Source organism: Balaenoptera borealis (genome assembly GCF_965194805.1).
Source record: "Balaenoptera borealis genome assembly, chromosome: 10".
NCBI lineage: Eukaryota > Metazoa > Chordata > Mammalia > Artiodactyla > Balaenopteridae > Balaenoptera > Balaenoptera borealis.
Window position 1 is genome coordinate 58018980 of NC_138874.1, and position 25920 is coordinate 58044899.

At 36.1% G+C, this 25920-nt stretch overlaps 1 protein-coding gene across 1 annotated transcript in view; it reads left to right on the forward strand.

Moving 5' to 3' along the window:
* Nucleotides 1-25920, forward strand: part of MCU (mitochondrial calcium uniporter) — a 220877-nt gene that overhangs the window by 180123 nt on the left and 14834 nt on the right. Inside the window, exons 3-6 of the mRNA XM_082406902.1 lie at nucleotides 8954-9124; nucleotides 10708-10812; nucleotides 19316-19476; nucleotides 20995-21198. Coding sequence (XP_082263028.1) covers nucleotides 8954-9124; nucleotides 10708-10812; nucleotides 19316-19476; nucleotides 20995-21198 — 641 coding nt within the window. The remainder of the gene's footprint in view (nucleotides 1-8953; nucleotides 9125-10707; nucleotides 10813-19315; nucleotides 19477-20994; nucleotides 21199-25920) is intronic.

Sequence of the window (25920 nt, forward strand, 5' to 3'; positions counted from 1 at the left end):
ATTGTCAGTTTCCCTCACACAAATTTATAAACTCACTACAGCGTTAATATGAACCTCAATAGGAACTGATGAACTTATTCAAAAATTCATATGAAAGAATAAAACTATACAAATACTTAAGATAAATTTGGAGTAGAAAGGGGAGGGAAAGGTTTACCTAAACCACATATTAAGATGTATTTTTAAAACCATAATACTCAAAACAGTGAAGTATTGGTGCAGGAAAGATTGTAGGATCAGATTAGAGAAACCTTGCATATATGGAAATTTGACATGTGATAGAATTAGCTTTGTAAATCAGGAGAAGGGGCAGAGTCAATGGTTCTGTTGCAGTTGATTTCTTATTTCACAAAAGTATATTTCAGATGGCATAAGGAGTAAAATGTGAAACAGCTCTAAAAGAAAAAAAAAAGTTAGCCTAATTTATATCAGAAACTAAAACATGCCTCCAGAAAGCTATTAGAACTAATAAATGAATTCAGTTAAATTTCAGTGTACAAAATTAATATATAGAAATCTGTTGCAGGAATTCTCTGGTGCTCCAGTGGTTAGGACTCTGCACTTCCACTGCAGGGGGCACGGGTTCGATCCCTGGTTGGGGAACTAAGATCCTGGACAGCGCATGGTACAGCCAAAAAAAAAAAAAAAAAAAACTGTTATGTTTCTATAAACTAACAATGAACTATCAGGAAGAGAAATTAAGAAAACAATCTCATTTACAATTGCATCAAAAACAATAAAATACCTAGGAATAAATCTAACCAAGGAGGTAAATACTTGTACTTAGAAAACTGTAAGACATTGATGAAAGAAATCCAAGATGACACGAACAAATGGAAAGATATACCATGCTCATGTATTGAAAGAATTAATCTTGTTAAAATGATCATACTCCCCAAGGCAATCTACAAATTCAGCGCAATCCCTATCAAAATACCAACGGCATTTTTCACAGAACTAGAATAAATAACCCCAAACTTTGTATGGAAACACAAAAGACCTCGAATAGCCAAAAGAATCTTGAGAAAGAAAAACAAAGCTGGAGGTATCGTATTCCCTGGTTTCAGACTATACTACAAAGCTACCACATCAAAATAATGTGGTACTGGCACAAAAACAGACACATAGATCAATGGACCAGAATCGAGATTGCAGAAATAAACCCACACTTACATGGTCAATTAATCTAAAACAAAGGAGGCAAGAATATACAATGGGGAAAAGACAGCCTCTTCAATAAATGATGTTGGAAAAACTGGACAGCTACATGCCAAAGAATCAAAATGGACTACTTTCTCACACCATATACAAAAATAAACTCATAATGGGTTAAAGACTTAAATGTAAGACCTGAAACCATAAAACTCCTAGGAGAAAACATAGGCAGTACACTCTTTGACATAGGTCTTAGCAATATTTTTTGGATACATCTCAGGCAAGGTAAACAAAAGCAAAACTAAACAAATGGGGCCACATCAAACTGAAAAGCTTTTGCACAGCAAAGGAAACTATCAACAAAATGAAAAGGCACCCTATTGAATAGGAGAAGATATTTGCAAATGATATATCTGATAAGAGGTTAACGTCCAAATTATATAAAGAACTCATACAACTCAACATCAAAGAAACAGACAACCTGATTAAAAAATGGGCAAAGGACCTGAAGAGACATTTTTCCAAAGAAGACAAACAGATGACCAACAGACACATGAAAATATGCTCAATATCACTAATCATCAGGAAAATGCAAATCAAAACTACAATGAGATATCACTCACACCTGTCAGAATGGCTATTATCAAAAAGACTAGAAATAACAAGTTTTGTGGAGGATGTGAAGAAAAGGGAACCCTCATGCACTGTTGGTGGGAATGTATTGATAAACTGGTGTAGCCACTATGGAAAACATTATGGAGGTTCCTCAAAAAATTAAAAATAAAACTACTATATGATTAAGCAATTCTACTTCCAGATATTTTTCCCTGTGTTCATTGTAGCATTATTTACAATATCCAAGATATTGATGCAACCTTAGTGTCCATAGATAGATGAATGGATAAACAAGAGGTGGTATATATGTACAAGAGCATATTACTCAGCCATAAAAAAGGAGGACATCTTGCCATTTGGGACAACATGGATGGACCTTAGGAACTTCATTTAACCTTGCTGGACTTTATTGTTCTTAGCTGTAGAAGAAGGGCATTAGTCTGTATGATTTCTCTGACCCTTCCAACACTAAAATTCTATGATTGTATTTCACATTCTTGATGCAGAATAGTACAGAAAGGGGAAAGAAAAGAAACAGATGATGGCAAGATCATAAACCACTGGAATCATCCATCATATAATATAAAGTTCAGTTCAAAGTATCTCTGCAGAAAACACCCTAAATGTGCTTCCTTATTGTACCAGTTCCCTTTCATAATAAGTCCTTAAGAGATATACAGTCATGTTGAAACCAAGCAGGACCCTGTGTGTGGGGCTCCTGGGTACCAGTCCTTTCTGTGTCCCCGTTTCTTGTTTGTAGAAAATGGGCTTCATTCAGCCTCAGCCTTCCCTGAGTTCCAAAGGGCTGATTCAAACAGTTGCTAATCAGGGAGGGGAGGGAATGCAGAAACAAGGGAGGAACAGTTAAGAAGCAATAGTGCAGCCTTGGGGCAGGGTCCTGGTTCCTCCTCAAGGAATATACATGACAGTATCTTTGAGTTCTTCTGCAGGAACTAAGGCCCCCACCCAGGTGGAAGATGGTAACTTCAGGCTGGGCGCATGATTCCTGGGGCACTGCTCTGTTACCTCACCACCAACCAATCAGAAGAAAGGCACAAACCCTGCAGCCCTCACCCCAAACTTTGCCTATAAAAACTTCTCCCCCAAAACCATTGGGGAGTTTGGGATTTTTGAGCACAAGCCACCCATTCTCCTTGATTGGCCCTGCAATAAACCTTTCTCTGCTTCATACTCTGACGTTTCGGTTTGTTTGGCTTCACTGTGCATCAGGCACACGAACTTGTGTTCAGTAACAGTGTTCATAAAATGATATATTTTAGAGGAGATTTTACTAATTATTTTGAACACCAACTAATTTTCCTACTATAAATTTTTAACAGTTGGCTAAATAACAAGCATTTGTATTATATGATTTTTTCTACACTTAATTCTCCAAAGCCTTTTTTTTTTTTTTTAAATACTTCTTCAACCCCATGTGTCTGTTGTCCTTGCACTTCTCTTCTTACTCTGGAAAATTCCTGGCCTTTTAATTTTTATTCCTAAATCAGTTGTCATATTCTGTCTCTCAGTATTTGTATGGGATGCCCCATAATTTCTAGGTTTCTTTGAACCACACTGCTATAGAACATACTTAGATTATTTCTTATTTATTGAAATGGAAATCAAAGCAAAAGATTTTTTTTAACCAACCAAAAAGTTACTTGATGCAATTTACACTAAAAAAGAGTATTTATCTCTAGAGAATAGTAGCTGACAGCTGTCATTAGCTTGTAAATTCCCATTGTGACTTCACTACAACCAACAGCAATTTTGTATATTGTTAAACTTGAGGAACTATGGTAATTGTTATTCTTTGGTTGCACAACAAGAAATCTAACATTTGCATTACAATCTAGTGTGTGGGAAAGAAGGAGACCTGGGGATTTATTTCAAAAGCAGTATTGTAATAAAGGTTTGTCAGTTCTGAAATGTGCTATCCATGCAGAGTTTCTCAAAGCTTTCATATTTAATTCCTTTTAAAGGCTTTATAATCTTTAAAGGAAAAAGTTAAACTGAGTGATAAAGACCTTAATTTTATCTGTTGACTTTATCTCAGTTATTTAAAAACAGTAACCGCTAAGCACTTTCCTGTGAAACTGATGTATTAGTGAAATCTTCCATACTTTATGTGTTTAAGATTCACAGATTCCTATCTTTTATTTAAATCCAACTCTGTCTACTTCTTGAAATCTGTGTGTGAATATTTTTGCATATATCAATAGAAAGAAGACTGGATTGGGGGGAAGAAAACACCAGGTAGACAAGTTAATCACCTAATTTTATGACCCCATCATCATTACTGCTTATAGAACAAATAGGGATATTTATGTTGCTGGCTCTGACTTTACGGAAACAATGGATTGCTAAGGATTCTTTTAAAAATGAGAAAGAAAATGACAAAAATTTCAAGTTACTTTAGATATTGAAAACTTTAGGTGGTACATGCTATGTATTAAGTTTATATTACTATTTTTGGCCTCTTTTTCCTTAGGAAACTCAAACTCTCCTTTTGGAAGGAATAAATAGAGATTTCTGACTTTGCTTCTTTTTAGTTTTTACGTAAAAATTCAAATCATTTATCCACAAAGGATTAACTGCTGTGGGAATTGCTGTCCTGCTGTCAACAGCTAGAACATCAGACAGAATACATGAAAATGCTGTTTCTAAACATTGGACAGTAGGCAAGACAGGACTTTGATCTCTGAGAAAAGAGAAGCAAATGAAATTAACCTTACATTGCTTCAGCTTGCAGCCTGAGGCTTTGGTTAAATTCTAAACCACAAGGTCAGGCTATAACAACTTCCAAGGAAATAGCAATTACCAGAAGCTGTAAAATGAATAACTCTTAGTGCTCACTCAGGGCCAGAAATCATTTGACTTCCCACCAGCTAGAGAGGAGAGACATCACTGAATACATGGACATTCAGCAGAGACTCCCAGAAGAACCATAACTTGGAAGTGGAGCCAAATTGGCCCTAGAATAAAGGATTCTCTAGATCTGTCTTAAAAGACCTGAGAGGATCAAGCTAATATACAAGTAACTTAACTATAGAACAAGATCCGGTATTCAGCAGTGTAAAAGTCACAATGTCTAATCTCCCATCAAAAATTACTAGGCATGTGAAGAAGCTGCAGGGTGGGGGGTGGGGGGGCCAGAATCAGTCAATAGAACCAGACCTACAAATGACAGAAATGATGGAATTAACAGACAAGGATTTTAAAATAGTTATTATAAATGTGACCCTTATATTCAGAGAGAGAGAAGAAAACATAAGCATAATATGAAGAAAAATAGAAAATAGAACAATAAACAAAGGGAACTTCTAGAGGTGAAAAATATATCTGAAATGAAAACCAATATAAATGGAATTAATAGCAGATTAAACACTACAGAGGAAAAGATCAGTGACATTGACATACATAGCAATTAAAACTATCCAAAATGAATCTGAGAGGGGAAAACTCCTAAAATAATATGAAAAGAGTTTTAGTGCCCTGTGTGATAGTACCACATGGTATAATATAAGTGTAATTGGAATCCCATAAGGAGAGGGGTGGGAGACATAAAAAATATTTGAATAATGGCCAAAATTTTTCCAAATTTGATGAGAACGATGAGCCCACAGAGCTAAGAAATTTAACAATTCCCAAACAGAATAATCATAAAGAAAACCATAGAAAGGAACATTATAATCAGATTGCTGAAAACCAATGATAAAGAGAAAATATTAAAAGCAGCCAGAGGAAAAAAGACATATTACATACAAAGGAACAAAGATAAGAATGTAAACAAATTTATCATATACTGTGCAAACCAGAAGGCAAGTTCTTTAGAGCACTAAAAGGAAAAAAAAAAAAAAAGCCAACCTAGAATTTTTTACATAGCAAAAATGTCTTTCAAAATTGAAGATGAAATAAAGACTTTTTCTCACTTTACCAAAACTGAGAGAATTTATTGTCAACATATCTGCACAACAAGAAATGTTTAAGGAAGCTCTTGAGACAAAAGGAAAATGATACCAAATGGAAATGTGGATCTATACCAGAAACAATGAGGAACACCAGAGGGTAAATATGTGTATAAATATAAAAGACATTTTTCTCATTTTAAAATTTCTTTAAAGTATAGTCAGTTATCAAAGTAAAAATTGTATTGTGTGGTTTATAACATATAGAAATAAAGTATAGAACAATACAGGGGGAATGGAAGTATATTGTTGTAAGGTTCTCTACACTATACCTAAAGTGGTATGATATTACTTGAAGGTTAACTGTGATAAGTTAAAGATGTATATTGTAAACCCTTGAGTAGGGTTCAGCAAACCCAATAGGCCAAGTCCAGTGCACTCCTTATTTTTGTAAATAAAGTTTGTTGAAACACAGCCATGCATATTCGTTTACGTATTGCCTAGGGCTGCTTTTGCACCACAGTGCAGAGTCTAAAGTTGCAGCAGAGATCTTATGGCCTACAAAGGCTAAAGTATTTAATGTCTGTCTACCCCTTTACAGAAAAAGTTTGGCAATACCTGCTATAGAGTAACCCCAAAACATGAAAAGGTACAGTTAATAAGCCAATAGTAGAGATTAAATGTAATAAAAAAATACTCAGTTAATCTAAAAGAGGGCATGAATCGAAGAAAAGTGGAAGAAAGAAGAGTAGAGTCAAGAAAAGTAGCAAGATGGCAGACATACACAACAATATTTATAATTTATTAAATGCTAATGATATACACACTTTAATTAAAAGACAGAGATTGTCAGATTGGATAAAATAGGAAGACTCAACCATATGCTGCCTGCAGGAAACCCACTTGAAATATAAAGACGTGGGTAGGTTAAACATAAAAGGATGAGAAAAGGTATACCATATGTCCACACAAAGACTTGTGAGTAAATAATCATAAAAGGTTTATTCATAGCAGTCCAAAACTGGAAACAATCCACATGTCAGTCAACAGGTGAATGATTGAACAAATTGTGGTGTATCCACAATTTTAAATGCTACTCAGCAATAAAAACAAATTAACTACTAATGCATGCAGCAACACTGGTGAATCTCAGAATCATTATGCTGAAAGAAAGAAGCCAGATACAAAAGAGTACATGCTGTATGATTCCAGTAGTATAAAACTCTAGAAAAACTAAATATAATCTGTGGTGAAAAAATCCAATCAGTAGTTGCCCAGGGGTTAACTTGAATCGGGATCAAGAGAATTTGGGGGGGCTAATGGAAATGTTCTTTATCTTGACTATTATGTCAAAATTCATCAAATGTTCATTTAAAATAAGAGTGTATATTGTTGTTTATAAACTATGCTTCAATAAGGGTTACTTCTAAAATTTAAGTCACGAAACAATGTAGTGTGAGGCTTTTGTATTCGTTGTAGGCATTATAATTTACTAGACCAGGCAAGGAAATGAGATGTAAATGACTACAACTATGAAAAGTTTGATGCATTTAGAATCTCCAGAACATTATTCTATGTATATTTCCTCTCGGCTCTTCAATTTTGAGGGATATGAATCCTTAAAAACTTTATAGAGTGTATCTTTTGATTCTTAAAAAAAGCTAGTAAAGAAACATTATCAGGGACTTCCCTGGTGGCACAGTGGTTAAGAATCCGCCTGCCAACGCAGGGGACAAGGGTTTGAGCCCTGGTCCGGGAAGATCCCACATGCTGCAGAGCAACCAAGCCCGTGTGCCACAACTACTGAGCCTGCACTCTAGAGCCCACGAGCCACAACTACTGAAGCCCGGGTGCCTAGAGCCCATGCTCCGCAACAAGAGAAGCCACCACAATGAGCAGCCTGCACACCGCAACGAAGAGTAGCCCCCGCTCGCCGCAACTAGAGAAAGCCCACGTGCTGCAAGGAAGACCCAACGCAGCCAAAAATTAATTAATTAATTTAAAAAATATTTTAAAAAAAGAAACATCACTCATCTTAAAGCAGTATAAGTGGGGTTTTTTTAATTAATTAATTAATTAATTAATTAATTTTGGCTGGATTCCATACCAGATTTGATTCTAAACCCTGTTTTCCTTTCACAGACTAGTGATAAATTATCATCTTTATTTATTTATTTTTTAATATTTATTTATTTATTTGGTTGCACCAGGTCTTAGTTGTGGCAGGTGGGCTCCTTAATTGCAGCACGTGGGCTCCTTAGTTGTGGCATGTGAACTCTTAGTTGCAGCATGCATGTGGGATCTAGCTCCCTGACCAGGGATTGAACCCAGGCCCCCTGCATTGGGAGCGTGAAGTCTTATCCACTGTGCCATCAGGGAAATCCCTAAATTATCATCTTTAAATGCTTGGTTGCTTGTGTAAAAAATTCTGGTTCAAAATTTATTTATTAAAAGATTCATTTGAAAATTATTTTGAAAGAGTTATTCTGACATTTGTTTTAGGGACTAAGGTTCTATATAAATCAAGACTGTTAAGGAACAAGATAAGGAAATAAGGAATTCTGTGCCGTTCTGTTGTAGAAAATCCTTTCAGTTGTGTAGCTTATGATAATGGTTCCCTTAATAACGTTTTGTTAGTAAATCCCAAAAGTTGAGCTTTGGCCTCTTGCTAACCTCAGGAAAATGTTCAAGAGAACTTAAAAGGAATTGTTTTTTATTATATCATAATATGTCCAAATTGTATAAGAGAATGCTTACTTATCAAGCACCTTGGATATAATATTATATGTACTACAGAAATATGAGTTGATTGTCCTTGAGTAAGTCTCACTTATTAGTGTATTTTCACATGTCATTCCCCACAGATTCTTTAAAAAGCTCTGGCTCCCAAGAGCCACCTCCTACAAGGTATAGAATTTGGCCCAGCAATCTCTGGCTACTTAATAAAATTTTCCTAAATGGATTCAGGGTTTGTATTCACCAATACCAAGAACTTTACCTTAAATTCCTGGGAAAGCCTCTCCTTGACCCACTTAAAAGATAATCCTTTGCATATTTTCTTTTTTCTGCAAAGTGAATTGTATGATAGATATGATCTTCCATAAGCCATTTCCTGGAATAACCTTCAACTAAAGCTAAAGGGCATATTCTTGAACCTTAGAAAACATTTTAAGCCACACTAATAATAATAAACCCCCATTTAAGAAGATTAATAATGTCACTTTAACTTATAATGAAATCTAATTATCATATGGTTATGGGTCTTTTTCATTCAGATGTGACAGTGGTGTATCAAAATGGGTTACCTGTGATATCTGTGAGGCTACCATCCCGGCGTGAACGCTGCCAGTTTACACTCAAACCTATCTCAGACTCTGTTGGTGTGTTTTTACGACAACTACAAGAAGAGGATCGGGGAATTGACAGAGTTGCAATCTATTCATCAGGTATAGTCACCTTCATTATTTTTTTTTTTAATTTTTATTGGAACCTAGTTGCTTTACAATGTTGTGTTAGTTTCTGCTGTATGGCAAAGTGAATCAGTTATACATTTACATATATCCACTCTTTTTTAGGTTCTTTTCCCACATAGGCCATTAAATAGACATTTCACCAAGGAAGACATACAGATGGACAAGAGGCACATGAAAGGATGCTCGACATCATTAATCATTAGAGAAATGCAAGTCAAAACTACAATGAGGTATCACCTCACGCCAGTCAGAATGGCCATTATCAAAAAATCAAGAAACAGTAAATGCTGGAGAGGGTGTGGAGAAAAGGGAACCCTCCCATGCTGTTGGTGGGAATATAAATTGATACAGCCACTATGGAGAACAATATGGAGGTTCCTTAAAAAACTAAAAATAGAACTACCATACCACCCAGCAATCCCACTACTGGGCATACACCTTCATTATTAATTCCCACCCACCCATCATTTCACTCCGAATTGTTTTTACACACACACACACACACACCACTGCAAAAGAATCCCATGCTCTTAACTTTAGGACACAGTCTTTTGCTTAGCAAATGTCAAGAGAGACAGTGATTTCTCTCCCAATTTTCAGAATATGATTGCTCAGTTTTAGCAAGGGTATATACACAGGGATCTCATTCAAAAGCACCTCACGTATAATGCCATGGGCAAAGATGAACCATCAATCACATTTATACTTTTGAGACCTTTTGTCATTACCTTAGGTGTAGAATAAACTTTTCTAGTAGTTGAGCCATCATCTCTGAAGATATGAAATATTAGGCCTTCTTTTTAAATCTTCTTAGGTCTTTCACATAAATGTTTACAAAATAGACATATGGTTTGAAAATAATATAAGGCACTAAAAATTCCCATTTGACATGATATCCATTTCATTTATTTTTTTTTTAAGTGCCTTACATTTTTCCCACTTTCACTTTGAAAATTTTTAAACCTACAGAAAATGTAAAAGCCTAGTACAGTAAGTACCTATTTACCCTTGGATTTACTCAGTTGTTGCTAATTTGCCACATTTCTGTAGTTTAAGTATTTTAAATATTCTTAATTCTCAACTCATCTTGTAATATAAATAATAGATCAGCTTGGTGTACTTTGCTAACCCTAGCATCTGCCCCTGCTGGATTATTGGCAACTAATCAGTAACTATACTGCAAAGTACCATATATTAGAAAACATGGGGTGTTTGACTCAACCAACTTCCATCATAGACATCCATGCACCTCTCCCGGTGACCCTAGATTTCCAGCTGACACCTATACATCTATGTAATTATTTCACTTGTTCATAAAGTTCTTCCAGAAAAGCACGTTGTTAAATCTTCACCAAGAAGATTGCCATGAAAACAGAAAGCCTCAGATAGTATGAACTTTGTTTAGCATAGAACTTAGGGATAAGGCAAAAAGTTAACTGAAATTTAAAAGAGAAGACATAATTTTAAAATCTATTTTGAGGATTGCTTTTTTCCTGACCATTCTTGAATAATTTTGGACATATGACCTTCAAATTTTCACATTTAAATTTTCACAGATGGCGTTCGAGTTGCTGCCTCAACAGGGATAGACCTCCTCCTCCTTGACGACTTTAAACTGGTCATTAATGACTTAACGTATCATGTACGACCACCAAAGAGAGGTAACAAGTAACCTTGATAAGGCCAGAGAAATGTGAGAACAGCTTTTGGAAAGAACTTTTTTTCCCCTGGGTAAACTTGAGAAACAGACAGTATTCAAAGAGCAGTCAAAGTTTTACATATAGGTAGCACTTCGCTAGTACACTGACTAAAACATAGACACCAGAATGCTTTATTATCAGCTCTTGTCACTGTTTCACATAAATGAGTGTTCTACATAACTTAAACTCCTTCCTTCCATACAAGCTAAAAGTCTTATTATTTTAATAATGTTATTGGGGGAATCTTTCTTAAAAATTAGGGAATTCCCTGTCCTCTTAAACATTTGTAACAGGAATTAACCCCTTTTTTTTGATGGCTCAAGGTTAGCAGTTTGAAAGTCAATTATTGTACAATAGTAGTCCTTGGGAACTTCGGACAAGAATATGCTTTTAGGCGAAAAAATGGGATATTTGCCTCCGGTGCCAAAAAACTCAGTAATCAAATATTTTCATGAACTACTTTTAAAAACCAAAGTTAATGCAAAAAATCCATGATAAACAAAATATCAAAAATTTAAATAAAGACAAAGTTCGTTTTACTGATTTTTCTTTTCACCCCACACTCCGATATGGCTTTGCCCAGTACTGATGCTACTAAATAGCCCTCTAAAATAACATTTTGAAGTGTGTCTCTTTTGGTCATCTTTCTCTCTTTGCCCTTGATATTCATTGTCACTCACTGCTGTCGTTAATTCCCCTTCCACCACCACCACCCCCTCCATCAGCTTCCTAGGACATTTGTTATTTTCCATTCTGCTTTTGAGAATTGTGTCTAATGTAGAAAAAGTTCTAAGTAAAAGCCTAAGTATTGAATGCCTCCAAAATCTGGTCCACATCTACCTTTAAAGTTTTTCTCTTTTCCTCTTAAAAGATGCCTACTTTTCCTCCACCCTCTAGTTCCTTTGCTCTTTCCTTTGCCATCTCAGTGTTTTCTCACCTTTCCTCTAAGATGCCTTTTTCTTTTCTTCCTAACCTCCTATTTCCTCAGGTCAAAATCATCAATGTCAGCTCTTCCATGAAGCCTTTCATGATCCCATTCTTTCTTTTTCTTACTCCCAGCCAACCAAAAGTGATTATTCTCTTCTCTGAATTCTTCATTCCTTTTCTTTTCAAATGATCAGAGAGGGAAGGCACTGTGATTTTTGTATACCCCATTGACTTAGGTAGTCATCCTATATTGAGCGAGTTAAATGAGTTAAAGAATCCTTTAAATAGTAAGACATTACTGAATCAGATCTTATTAAGTTGGAATAATTGAACATGTAGACCAAGGATTGTTAGCTATATATTAGCTATACTAATATGTTTTTCTTCTTTATTGCCTGATTCTTGGACTAGACGTTCTCTTTAAAATAACAGAAGTACAGGCCTTATTTTACTCAGTTTTTTTGTTGTTGTTGTTCTTTAAATTTGCTCTTTATTTTTTTCTGGCTTTATTGACATATAATTGACATATAACACTGTGTAGTTTAAAGTATACAGTGTGATGATTTGATACACTTATATGTTGAGAAATGATTACCACAACAGGATTAGTTAATACCTCCATCATCTCACGTAATTACCATTTCTTTTTGATGAGAACACTTGAGATCTACTTTCTTAGCCACTTTCAAGTATACATTACAGTTTTGTTAACTATAGTCACCATGCTGTACATTAGATCCCCAGAACTTATTCATCTTATAATTGGAAAATTGGTACCCTTTGACCAACATAGAACTACTGTATGATCCAGCAATTCCACTTTGGTGTATATATCCAAAGGAAATGAAATCAGAATCTCAAAGAGATATCTACACTCCCGTGTTCATTGCAGCATTATTCACAATAGCCAAGCTATGGAAACAACCTAAGTGTCCATCTACAGATGAATGGATAAAGAAGATGTGGCGTGTGTGTGTGTGTGTGTGTGTATATCTAAAATATTATTCGGCCGTGAGAGAGAAGGAAACCCTGCCATTTGCAACAACATGGATAGACCTTAAAAGGGCATTATATTCAATTTTTGTGTGTGTATGTGAATTTCCTAGAGAGTTCATTCTATTTTGATTTTCTACTGCATTAGTAAAATATTAAAAGTTGACTAATATATTCTTATATAAAGTATAACAATCTGGAAAGTAAAGATTTATGTTGTCAAAAACTAGAGGTATTGGGACTTCCCAGGTGGCGCAGCGGTTAAGAACCTGCCTGCCAATGCAGGGGACACAGGTTCGAGCCGTGGTCTGGGAGGATCCCACATGCCGTGGAGCAACATAGCCCGTGCGCCACAGCTACTGAGCCTGCGCTCTAGAGCCCATGAGCCACAACTACTGAGCCCACGTGCCACAACTACTGAAGCCCGTGCGCCTAGAGCCTGTGCTCTGCAACAAGGAAGCCACCGCAATGAGAAGCCCGCGCAGGACAACGAAGAGTAGCCCCCTCTCATCACAACTAGAGAAAGCCGGCGCAGCAATGAAGACCCAACGCAGCCAAAAATAAAATAAATAAATAAATTAAAAAAAAAAAAACAAAAACTAGAGGTATTTTAATCAATGAATAATTCCAACCATCTTGTCTAATACTGTGTTTTTAAAAGAGAAATGAAAGTTTTAATTTTTTAAATAGGTCTATTCTCAACTTGAATAAGGAAAGTAAAGGTAGAAACTGAAAAGGGGAGAAATTATATTTGATTCTCTGGTAATCAGTTTGGCTGCCTTACAACTCTTTGTTTTATCTGTATCTCAGAACTGTGGGATATCTATCCACCTTCCCTAGAAGTCAATTAGAATGTGAAGTTTGCAAGGGTCAGAAGTCTATAATTCATGGGATAATTGTTATTTGAAGTATAAAATTTCATAAGCTCAATAGTAACATTAGTATAAAACTTTAAAAGACCATTTTAATATTTAAATTTAGACATCAAATCTCTCTCAGCTCTGTTATTATTAGTCAATGAGTGATTATGTCATTATATACTTTTTTCACAGAAGCTTAAATAATACTAAGTTCGTAAACACTTTTCCCTCAATTTTTATTTATTTATTTATTTATTTATTTATTTATTTATTTATTTTTGGCTGTGTTGGGTCTTCGTTTCTGTGCGAGGGCTTTCTCTAGTTGCGGCGAGTGGGGGCCACTCTTCATCGCGGTGCGCAGGCCTCTCACTGTCGCGGCCTCTCTTGTCACGGAGCACAGGCTCCAGACGCACAGGCTCAGTAGTTGTGGCTCACGGGCCCAGTTGCTCCGCGGCATGTGGGATCTTCCCAGACCAGGGCTCGAACCCATGTCCCCTGCATTGGCAGGCGGATTCTCAACCACTGCGCCACCAGGGAAGCCCTCCCTCAATTTTTAAAACATAGTAAAAAAAAATCTTTTTTTCTTTTGAAATAAACGTAAGATAGGTTTTCATTTTGTTTCCATCATATTATCTTCCTCCCAGTCACCACTGTTTGTCAGCTGCAGTGAGTAAGAGAACAGTTGAATTTCTGTATTTGAGGAGGGATGCCGATCATGCAGATGAGTAAACATACTCCTCTTCCCCACACTGTCACTGTTTTTAGTGAAAAAGCTAAATGGAGAAAAGAAATTGAAGGCACTAGGTTTTGGGTGTTAGATAATGAGAAGAACACTAGGATTTTATATATACATGGAGCAGATGGAACAAATATACTTTATCTAATAAAAGTTAAAATAGTTAATGATGGAAAACTTTTCCAGAATAGTTTTTTAAGTTTTGACACAGTTTTTTTCTACTCATTCCTTACGCCCCTTTAATTTTCGCTTTTCTCTCCTATTTTTCTTTTCCCTGTACATGGATAGCACTTTAGAGCTAAAAATGCTCTATGAATGTTGTGCACCAGTAAACCTTAACTTCACATACTTCAGCAGGCACTGAGGATAGAGGGCTTATTCATATAGGATCTAATATAGCCATGTTTGATGTTTATGTGGGATTGGCAGTCATAGGTATTACGAATACCTAAGTACTGACAACCCTTGTACCTAATGCCAAAATTGGAGGGAAGAGGCAGGAAAAAACTGAAATGGAACAAGGGGGCAGGTCATAGCAGCAAGGCTAGCTGCAAGTTCCATTGCATTCTTTTGGTTACCAAAGCTGTATATGGCTGGATTCCCCTGTGAGCACTGGTCGTTGAAAGTTTTTGTGCTAAGGAGACTCATCTTGATTGGCAACACTAAGCCCTTTCCCCCATTTATCCATCCAGAGGATATTGGAGACCTTGCTTCTCTCCTAATAATGTAAGTAATTGAGAGAAAATGTTGAACAGGCAAACCAAATACCAACTATAATGAATACCTTATCAGAGACTCAGATAGCCAGAATCCTTCCCAAACCATTATAGTAGCTGAAAAGACTTTTTAATCCCCATTATTTTTGTACATCTCCCTGTCTTTGTGTACTTTAATTATCCTGGCACTGATGGCATGTGCAGAAACATTAATAAACATCTTAATTGCATTTTTAGTGAAGCATACACGGATCATTCCAGAAGTGTTTTTGTTAAGCCATTAGCAGATTTACCTTCTCTCTTCCTATAATTTCATCTCCAAATAGGTGGGCACATTTTTCAGGGTCAAGGGTTTGAGGTTGTTTTCCTCCACCATGACAATACCTTGGAAGCATATTCTTCCTGTCAAGAAAATCTAACAAAATAAAGCTGTCTCTTGAGTTTGCCAGGGCTTTACTGATCAGAAAGATAACAACTCTGTGTTCAGCCAGGTCTAGAACTGGACATCTGTGAGATTGATCTCCTATGAATTATCATTTTATAGTCTTTTCATTGCTGTTTGAAGGTATGTTGTAGCACATTAAATTTTATTTGCTTTGAATGATAATGCATTCACAATGTTCAACTCCCAGAGTCAAAGAGTATATGGGAAAAGATTTTCTCATCCCTGTTTCACAGCCACCCTTTTCTCCTCTTACCAGCAAGCATTGTTCTTAGTTTCTTGTTTCCTATCAGAGAGTCAGTGCATTCATAAGCAAATGTGAATGCAAAATCTTTTTTCCCTTTTTATGCAAATAATAGCATATCATACATATACTGTTCATGTCGGTCAGGGTTCAATTGGGGAAGCAGAAGCATGTGAATAAAGTGGGATAAAAGATTTTTTATAGGAATGAGACTTTGTACAGTTGTAGATGAAGGTAAAGAAGTAAGAGTCTGTAAAGGGGAGCTTGGAAGATCAGAGAAAAGTTACTAATTTTGAAGTGATGGCACATGTGGACAAAACAAAGCTTGCCAGGGAACCTGGAAATTCAAGTGCGTCCAACTAGTAGGATAAGAAGAATTAGCAAAGGAGGGCTGGTAGAGAGATCCCTAGGACAGTGTTATCAAATGGAACTTTCTGTGATGATGAAAATGTTCCATTTCTGCACTGTCCAATATGGTAGCCATCAGTCACATGTGCCTATTGAGCACTTGAAATGTGGCTAGTATGGCTGAGAAACTGAATTTTAAATTTTATTTCATTTTAATTAATTTAAATTTAAATAGCCACACACAGCAAGCAGTTACTGTTTTGGACAGCACAGCTCTAGAAAGCTGCATCTGGCTGTGGGCGTGGATTTGCTGTTAATCATCAGAGGTGGCAGTTGAGAAAAAAGAGGTGGATGCAGAGCCAAGGAGAGCAGGCACACAGCGGCATCTCCAGGCACCTCTGCATCTGTCTCTCACTACTAACGACAACCTTCAGAGCCTGATGGCTTCTGCTTCACTTCTGCCTTCTAAAACCTCACTTGAATCTCTCTTTTGGCTAACTCTAATTCAGAACCATACAGGGAATTTGGGGGAATTTGGGATATATGGGGAAACATAATTCTAGTTTAACTAGATGTCAAGGTATAAAACCACTTTTCTTACCTAACAGTGTATTCTGAAGATCTTAAAATACCAGAACATAAAGAATTCCTTATTCTTTTTCACAGCTGCTATGTGTTACATTGTATGAATGTATATTATCATTCACTTAGCTGCTGATTTTATAATTTATCATAGTGAAAAAAATCAAAAGAGAAATATTTTTGCAAACTTGGAGTGAAAAATATGTTTCTACCTATAACATAAAACACAGAAGAAGCCATGAAAGAAAAGACTGATATAAAAAATAAATTTTCTACACAGCAGAACCTGTAATATGAATATTAATTTTAAAATAATAAGTCTTCAATGAATGACATTCTAATAGAAACTCTTTTATAAAACAAATACCAAGCCTGATTTCAGATTTTATAGATTTTCAGGTTATGATTGTCTATACATATTTGATCATTAACATGTGTGTGCTTCATTAAGAAAAGGAAGAGGAGAGGGTCTGTTTAGTTTGTTTGCTTGCATCCTTCTTTCCTCCCTTCCTTCTTTCCTCCCTTCCTCCCTCCTTTTCTCCCTCCTTGGATTTCTAAGCAAATACAGTGTAACTATGGTATTGAAAGTGGAAATGGAAAAAGAAAGGACATGGAATAGAAAAGTCATTGGACTACCAGTCAGAAGACCTTTTCCCACTCCCTGCTAGCCGTGCAGCTTTGTGAATATCATTATTAGACCTCATTAAGGAGAGAAACCACCTCATATTTGATTTTTTTTCCCCTCTGTAGTGAATAGATCAGTACCTAGTACAAAAATGTTTGTTAATCTTATCTCTCTAGGACTCAAAATTCCTCATTTATAAATTGTGGATTATATGCTGCCATGAGGATAAATATGGGATAATATATGTGAGAGGATTTTGTTTACCATAGGTAATTTATACCTACCTAAAAAATTATCTTTTTGAAAGAGGACTGAGGACTTCCCTGGTGGCGCAGTGGTCAAGAATCTGCCTGCCAATGCAGGGGACACGGGTTTGAGCCCTGGTCCGGGAAGATCCCACATGCTGCGGAGCAACTAAGCCCATGCATCACAACTACTGAGCCTGCGCTCTAGAGCCCATGAGCCACAGCTACTGAGCCTCCGTGCTGCAACTACTGAAGCCCGTGAGCCTAGAGCCTCTGCTCCACAACAGGAGAAACCACCGCAGTGAGAAGCCCGCTCACCGCAACGAAGAGTAGCCCCCGCTTGCTGCAACCAGAGAAAGCCTGCGTGCAGCAGCGAAGACCCAACGCAGCAAAAAATAAAATAAATAATAAAAAAAAAGAAAGAGGACTGAGCTTGCAGGAGAAATATTAATATTGATATAGTAAAAGCCTCATAACTCAGTTCCAGGCCTGGGGGTCAGGAGGCATGGACTCTACCACTTCACTATGACATTCTAGAGTGCAGTTTTCTCTTTTTGTAACTTTGGAAAGTGTAGAACCATATGTGAATGTGAGCTGCAACTTTAGTGCAAAGCAGACTCTGTTGACATAGATGACTTCTAGAACTCAAAGTGTTCTTTTATCTGTTGCCATTAATGCAGCACACATTCACTGAAGCATGCAAGATACTATGCTAGGTGCTATATCCCATTTTACTATATCAGCTCTTCTCTAATCCAATTTGCTACCCTTATTTGAATTTTTTTATTGATTGAATTTCTGTGATAACTGTACTAAAAGACATCCTTGAAGAATATTTGAAATACACACATTTCTAATTCTGACTGTGGCTTATTTTGATTTAGAAAAAGGCTGACCTTCTGCTGTAGCTAACAAAATGTCACATTTAAGGCTAATAAGATTCTGAAACAAAAGCTTTACTTCTGGTGCTTTTTAAAAAGTTATTTGACAGCTGAGATCAGCTGACTTTTTATTAAATTTTCAAAACAATTTTTAGATTTCTGGAAGCACATGCTACTCACAGAAGAGGATATTGAATCAAAGAATTATTTAATCTTTTACCTTTTCAGTTATTCTCATAACTTCATGCCCTTTCAAGCTTGATATTGAGACCCATACAGCTATTCTGTCTTTGCCCAACGGGAATAAATAAAAATTGATATGCTAGGGGGAAGATATATAGGGGCTAAGATTATTAGGATAATGATAGTTTTATTTATACCCTTGTATTTGCAAATTTGAACTACTGTATATTTTTTCCTTAAGTGTTAGTTACTAAAGGGAAAAAATGACCAATTAAAATGGCAAGACCACAGATAAATTATAGATCAGAATTTTAATAAGCATGATAATCAGATTAATTCTAAACCTCTCTACTAGTTTTTGACATATTACTTTAAATTTTTTGTCTTTATCTAATGAAGATTATTATTACTTGTAGCCTCATTTGTAGCACTTATACTTCCAAGAATATAATGGTGGATGTTGGCTTCAAAATTTTCAAGTTGCCCAAATATGAGCTTACTTTCTAGGATTTATAGACTCTTGCTTTTTAAAAAGGAACTATCCCTTTCCTTCAGTTTAACATTGAAGGTGGGACCCCTATAGTGGATGAATCTGCCTTGTTCTTATCATTAATAGCCCTAGGAATAGCAACTCTTCATTTAAGGCATACATTTTTAAAAAAATGTAATATTTTTCTTTCAGACCTCTTAAGCTATGAAAACGCAGCAACACTGAATGATGTAAAGACACTGGTCCAGCAGTTATACACTACTTTGTGCATCGAGCAGCACCAGTTAAACAAGGAAAGGGAGCTTATCGAAAGATTAGAAGATCTCAAAGAACAACTGGCGCCCCTGGAAAAGGTGCAGATTCAAATTTCACACTTTTCTTTTCACCAGTATTTTTTCCAGAGCGTATATGTTTGCTTTTTTTCCCTCCGAGTTTTGTGTGATTGCATTGTGTCAATCAAACTAGTCCACTAGTTTTGGGAACTGAATCATACAAAGCTTCTGATTAAAGCTAAGAAAGGACTTAAAAAGGAATAGTTTGGAGCCTTGATAATGGACATAGGGCTTTGAGATCTAAATATACTGCCCTTAACCAGACTTACTACTTTTACAACAAAGATTGGAATAATTGCTGATCAAGAAGGGTTCTAAGTGAGGTGGATAATCATTTTAGCCAACTTAAGAATTAATATTATATGGAATATTATGCAACTGTTAAAAACAATCGTGTAGATCTAATATTCTATAGAAAACACTTCATGGTATTTTATGAAAAGTAAATTACAAAACAATGTGTATATTAGTGCATACTATGATCCAGTTTTTAAGTGTATTATGCATATAGCCATACACACAACACACACACACACACACACACACACACACACATATATACAAAGAAAAAAATTAGAAGGAACATATTCCCAAATGCTAATAGAATAGTAGGATTATGAATGATTTTTCTTCTTTACACTTTCCTAAGTGTTTTACAATGAACATGTGTCATCCTTTTTTTTTAAATAAAAATACAAGTATTTCCATTTTAAGAAACCAGACTATATTAGAGATTAAGGAAGGGAACAAATACTCTTAATACTGTGCTTTTTCTGATTTCTTTAAAAGTAAGGAACACATATCTCAAGGTTGTTTTCATTAAATTTAAGACCATTAGAAATGTTGGATAAATTAAATTTGAGAAACTGTTGTGAAGGGGGATGAAATTTAAATCTGGTATTTTCAAAATGTAAAGCATTTTTTAATGTACCAACTATAGCAAAATAATTATCATCCCTTATTGAATATTTACTATGTGCTAGGAATTGTCCTAAGTATTTTACTTGTATTCTCTTATTTAATCCTCAGAACAACTCATTAATGAAGTTATGGTAATGAGCAGATCAGGGCCTGAACTCAGCCGTTCTGAATCCAGAGTCCATGCTCTGACCCACTGTGCTGTTTTGCCCCTAGTAGACCTTTTGAGTAAAAAACTAATGATAGATTAAATCTTGTACGCTGCAGTGAGAGAACATTGGCATGTTTTTATTTCTCTCTTTCAAAGAAAGCAATCTTGTGGTTGGATAAAGACCCGCTGAAACTTGCTTATTCACTCCCATAATTTCACCATATTTTCAGCTACTTCTAGGATGAAACATGAAACACAAGTGTATCAACAATGTTATTCCTATAAAATAGTACTCAGTAAAAACTACAGATATTATTTAGGAAGACAAACTATATTTCCTAGAATTGAGACTAACTTATATCTTGATTACGAGCCGTTTCTTTAGTGAACATTGAACAGTTTAAATAAGAGTTTAAGATTGGTTCTATGTCAAAATGCTTTACAGTTGACCTGTCATGTGTGCCCTGTAGGTACGAATTGAGATTAGCAGAAAAGCTGAGAAGAGGACCACTTTGGTGCTATGGGGTGGACTTGCCTACATGGCCACACAGTTTGGCATTTTGGCCCGGCTTACCTGGTGGGAATATTCCTGGGACATCATGGAGCCAGTTACCTACTTCATCACTTATGGAAGTGCCATGGCAATGTATGCATATTTTGTAATGACACGCCAGGTAAGAATTCCTCTTCAAGTAACTTTCCATGAGATAGTACAATGTTGGTTGTCAAAGTAGTTCTCTTTTCTCTCATATTCTTTCTAAGGCCAGTTCCCTTGAAGTAATCATTTATCCTTTATACATAATCACTCACACAAACACACATATGTGCACATGCACGTGCATGACAATTATGTATCAGGCACTAGTCTAAGTGCTAGAGATAGAGAGATAGATATGACATGGCTTTGGCCCTCATGGAGCAAACAGACTTTTAAGAGAGCCATATAAACCATTAAATTCATAAAATTATTATAGTAAGCTATAGAATAAGAAGGCAAAGGAGAAGAGTGGTCAGCTGTAGGATAACTTGCTCAGTTGGCTTGGCTTTTTATGTACTGTGTGATTAATTTAGCAGTCAGATGGTGTAGTCCCAAGCTTTTGGTCTTTATTGAATGTTTGGAATGGAGAATTGGTGATAACTAATCAAATAGTTAAACTAAACTCTGGGCTACTTCTAAATATATTAGGAGTATAGGTGTTTGTTGTTGTTTTTACTTCATGGAAGACAGGTGAAAATTAGATATCTAATCACTATTCTATTCTTTATCAACCAAGGCTCATATTTTAAATATCAGTGTCTAGAACTAATTTTTATTGTTAGTGCTGTATTTTTAGTAGCTTGGAAATCCATAATGGTCACTTTAGGAAGTATGAAGGATTTATTATTACTTATTTATTATTGCTATATGTGATACAACCACAGATCCAGGCTCCCTTGAATAAAAAGTATTTGAAATAGCTGAGAGATATGAGAAACCTTTTCTATTTTCTTAGGTATCAGAAGAAAGCTGAGAGTTGCTTCTCTTATATTTTTATATGGCCACTGTTGAACATAGGCATTTTGTTTCTGTTGTCATTAGACCAATGGTCATAGGCCTATTTTTGTGTGGGAAAATGAAAGCCCAAGGGTGTTATTTAACCTTTCTGGGCCTCCCAAATATGTCTAGTGGAGAAGAGACAGTAAACTGTTCGTGTCCTGCTATTGTTTGCCCAGTGTCTCTAGCACCTAATCCCATGTCTGGCTCATGTTCGTCACGCTACCTGAACAGAGCTGACAGCCAAATCAATCTTATCTAACCACACCTCTGGACATGGCTTGCATATGTGTATGTGTCTGTCTATGTTTCTTTCCCTCTTCCTCTGCCCTGTCACTGTCCTTCATATACCCCTTTAATGGATTCTTTTTATCGACTGAAATCCAGACTCCTTAGCCCAATATTCATAACTGGTTGCTGTCCTTTCCAAATGTCTCTCAGCTCCTCTGTGTATGTACTAGGTATTTTAAACACATCAAATTACAGTTGACCCTTGAACAACAGGGGTTAGGGGCGTCAACCCTCTGTGAAGTAAAAAAATCCATGTATAACTTAAAGTCAGCCCTCCATATCATGGTTCCTCTGTATCCATAGTTTTTCCATATCCATGATTCCACATCTGGGGATTCACCCAACTGCAGATCGTGTAGTGCTGTAGTATTTACTATTGAAAAAAATCTGCATATAAGTGGACCTGTGCAGTTCAAACCCATGTTGTTCAAGGGTCAACTGTGTAGTCTATATTTCCCCCAAAATGCCCTGAGTTTTTCACCACTTCCTTCCTTACTTCATACCATTCTATTAACTGGGAAGGTTTTCCCTGTAGATCGCTACCTGTCATATTTCAAGGTTTACTTAAATGCTTATTTTTCATGAACCTTTGACTACTTCCCTGCAGCCGACTTTGATCTGTCCCTCTTCTGAATTCCTATAGTGCATTGTGCCTCTCATTTCACTTATCCTATGCCATCTTGTATTATAATTATTCATGTTCAATGTCTTTTCCCCTCTACTAGACTATGATATCTTTTGAGGCAAGGCGTTCAGGTGTTTTTTTCAATTTTTATTTCCTTACCATGCCTAATACAGTGCCTATCTGTCCTACTATTTAAATGCTGTCCTACTTCTGTGATTCCTAAATGTTTTTGCTGCCCCCAAGTGACAAGTTGTAAAATAGCAGTAGTAAACAATTTAGTCTTTTGTGAATAGGAAAACATTGACCAAATAAAATGTAAATAGAGTTTCTCATGTTAAATATTCTTCCCCATATCAGTATCCATAATTAACACCCATGAAACAACATGCCTGTTCAACAGCATTTAAACTGTTCAATGAGCATTTATTAGCAACCTAAATATATTCCAAAAGTATATTAAGTTCCAAAGAATTTTCAAAAGATAAGTTCCTTGACATCATAAAATCAAGTGAAATATTGACTTTTACTGACTAATATTTCAGTGAGACCTGAGTACCATTTTCTATCATGTGAAAAAGGAGCCTGACAATAAGAATTGCCATTCAGCAAAGTTACTTCAGCAGGCATGTGAACCACCATTCAGCCCCCTAGCCCAGGCGTTTTCTACAAAGGGGAGGTCACTCTCAAGGGGGTGAAAATTGGTTCTGGGGGAGTAAAACATCTTAGATATTACAACAGATAAACAGATACACAGTATATTTGTGGTGTTAAAACTTCTTTGAGGGACTTCCCTGGTGGTCCAGTGGGTAAGACTACACGCTCCCAATGCAGGGGGCCCGTGTTCGATCCCTAGTGGGGGAACTAGATCCTACATGCATGCTGCAACTAAAAAGCCCGCATGCCACAACAAAGATCCCACGTGCTGCAGCTAAGACCTGGCACAGCCAAAATAAATAAATAAATATTTAAATGTTTTTTTAAAAAAAACTTCTTTGGGGAGGAGGGGCAATTAAGGAAAATATATCTAAAAAGGCAACTTAAGGGAACAATGATGAATAAAGGTTAAGAAACACTGACCTAGCCTTTATTACCCTTTGTCATCTCAATTCCAACATCCAGCATTTATATTCTACTCCAGCAAACTACTTCAGTGGCCATTCAGGACCTACTTAGAATAAAAATTAGCATGCCTAATAATTTAGTATGCCTAAACCTTTAGGCTCCTGACATCTCTCTTAACTTTTTTCTGTCACCTTCCTCGTGTGTTGCTTCCTTTTCTGTCCAAATTAGACCATATTGTCATTCTGTTCAATCTCTGCTCCATTGTCTCTCCACCATATATACTCTATAAACTTCTAATCTTGGATAAATTTAGCTATTTATCCTATATCCAGGCTACTGAACATTGCTAGAGAAAAATCATGTAATAGTGTGGATTGGACCACTGCTTGTGTTTCTAATTAGATTTTCTTCCGCCATAACCCTCTCATTAGTTATTCTAAGACTTCACATCAAGCTCCTCATCCCACCTTTAACTTTGCCTCCTACCTCTCCTGGAAAATTGAGCTTAACAGATACAAGCTTGCAAATTCCTAAACCCTGTGAGTTTAATAGTATCCATACCTACTTTCACACTATTTCCTTAAATTCAAATAAGAGGTGGCATTTTCCTGCTCAGGGCTAGCTCTTCCACCTGTTCTTAATCCCATTACCCCCTTCCAGAATCTTATGCCAGTATATTTTTTGTGTTCCGTATGTTATCAAACTCTCCCTCTCTGACCCCCTTTCCTTCATAACCAAGCTCTATGTGTATCTCTTCTCACTTATTATCAAATTACCAAATTTCTAGAAGAGAGTCTAGCATGTAGTTGCTTAGTAAATGCTTGTTGCCCAAAAGAGGAAGCATAGAATAGATCTGAATAAATTGAGTTAGTGTGTACATTTACATCCTCAGCAAAGATAGGTAAGTGGCCTAGTAATAGCAACTTAGATGAAACCTAGAGGGCATTCCCTCAAGTTTTTAATCCAACAGTTATCCCTTAGGTCAATATTACTTGATTCAGACCATGATTCTATCCATTTTTAAAAAGATTCCACAGTCCCTTCAACCGCTATTCGTTCATTATCTGTCATCATCAGTAATTAAATATTTACTTCTGTTTCTAGTTATGGCATCCTAGGTAATCAGAACAATGCTCCCTTGGAAGCATTGAGATAGAGATAGAGATTCAAGATTCAAGATTCAATATCTCTATTCAAGCCACAGAGATTCATGTCCAGGGATTGCTAAAGTAGGTTGAAACATTTTTGCTTTGGTGTGGAATTTTAAAGGCCACTACTGTAGAACAGAAGAACCTGTTGTAGGCTCTCTCAGAGACTGTAGCTCATCTTTCGATCATCCCAATCTTGTAAATTGGATTGAGGTAGTCCTAGAATGCTGGTGATCCCAGAGTGCTGATATCACTGGTTCCAGGCCAAAGAAAACATTAATCATCCCTCGGAGGAGATAACATTATCCTAATAATAATAATAATAATATTATCCTAAGCCTTACATTATTACTACAAATAATTTTGCAAATACAAAGTTAGGCATACAATAAAAAATAAGCAGATACACAGGAAAACACCTACAGAAACAATAGACATTTGAAACAGACACAGATAGGAGATCTAGTTACTGGATTTATCAGACATAGCCTTTAAAATAATTATACTTACTAGATTCAGGGAGATAAAAGGTAAGGTTGAGAATATTGGCAGATAACTTGATTTTTTAAAAAACAAATGAAAATTCTAGAAATAAAATTTAATGGATGGATTTAACTGCAGATTAGACATAAGAGAGATAGAGTGACCTGGAAATAAATCAGAAGAAACCATTCAAAATAAAGTATGGAAAGACAAAAAGAAGTAAAATATAGGAGAGGGTGAGAGATACAGAGGA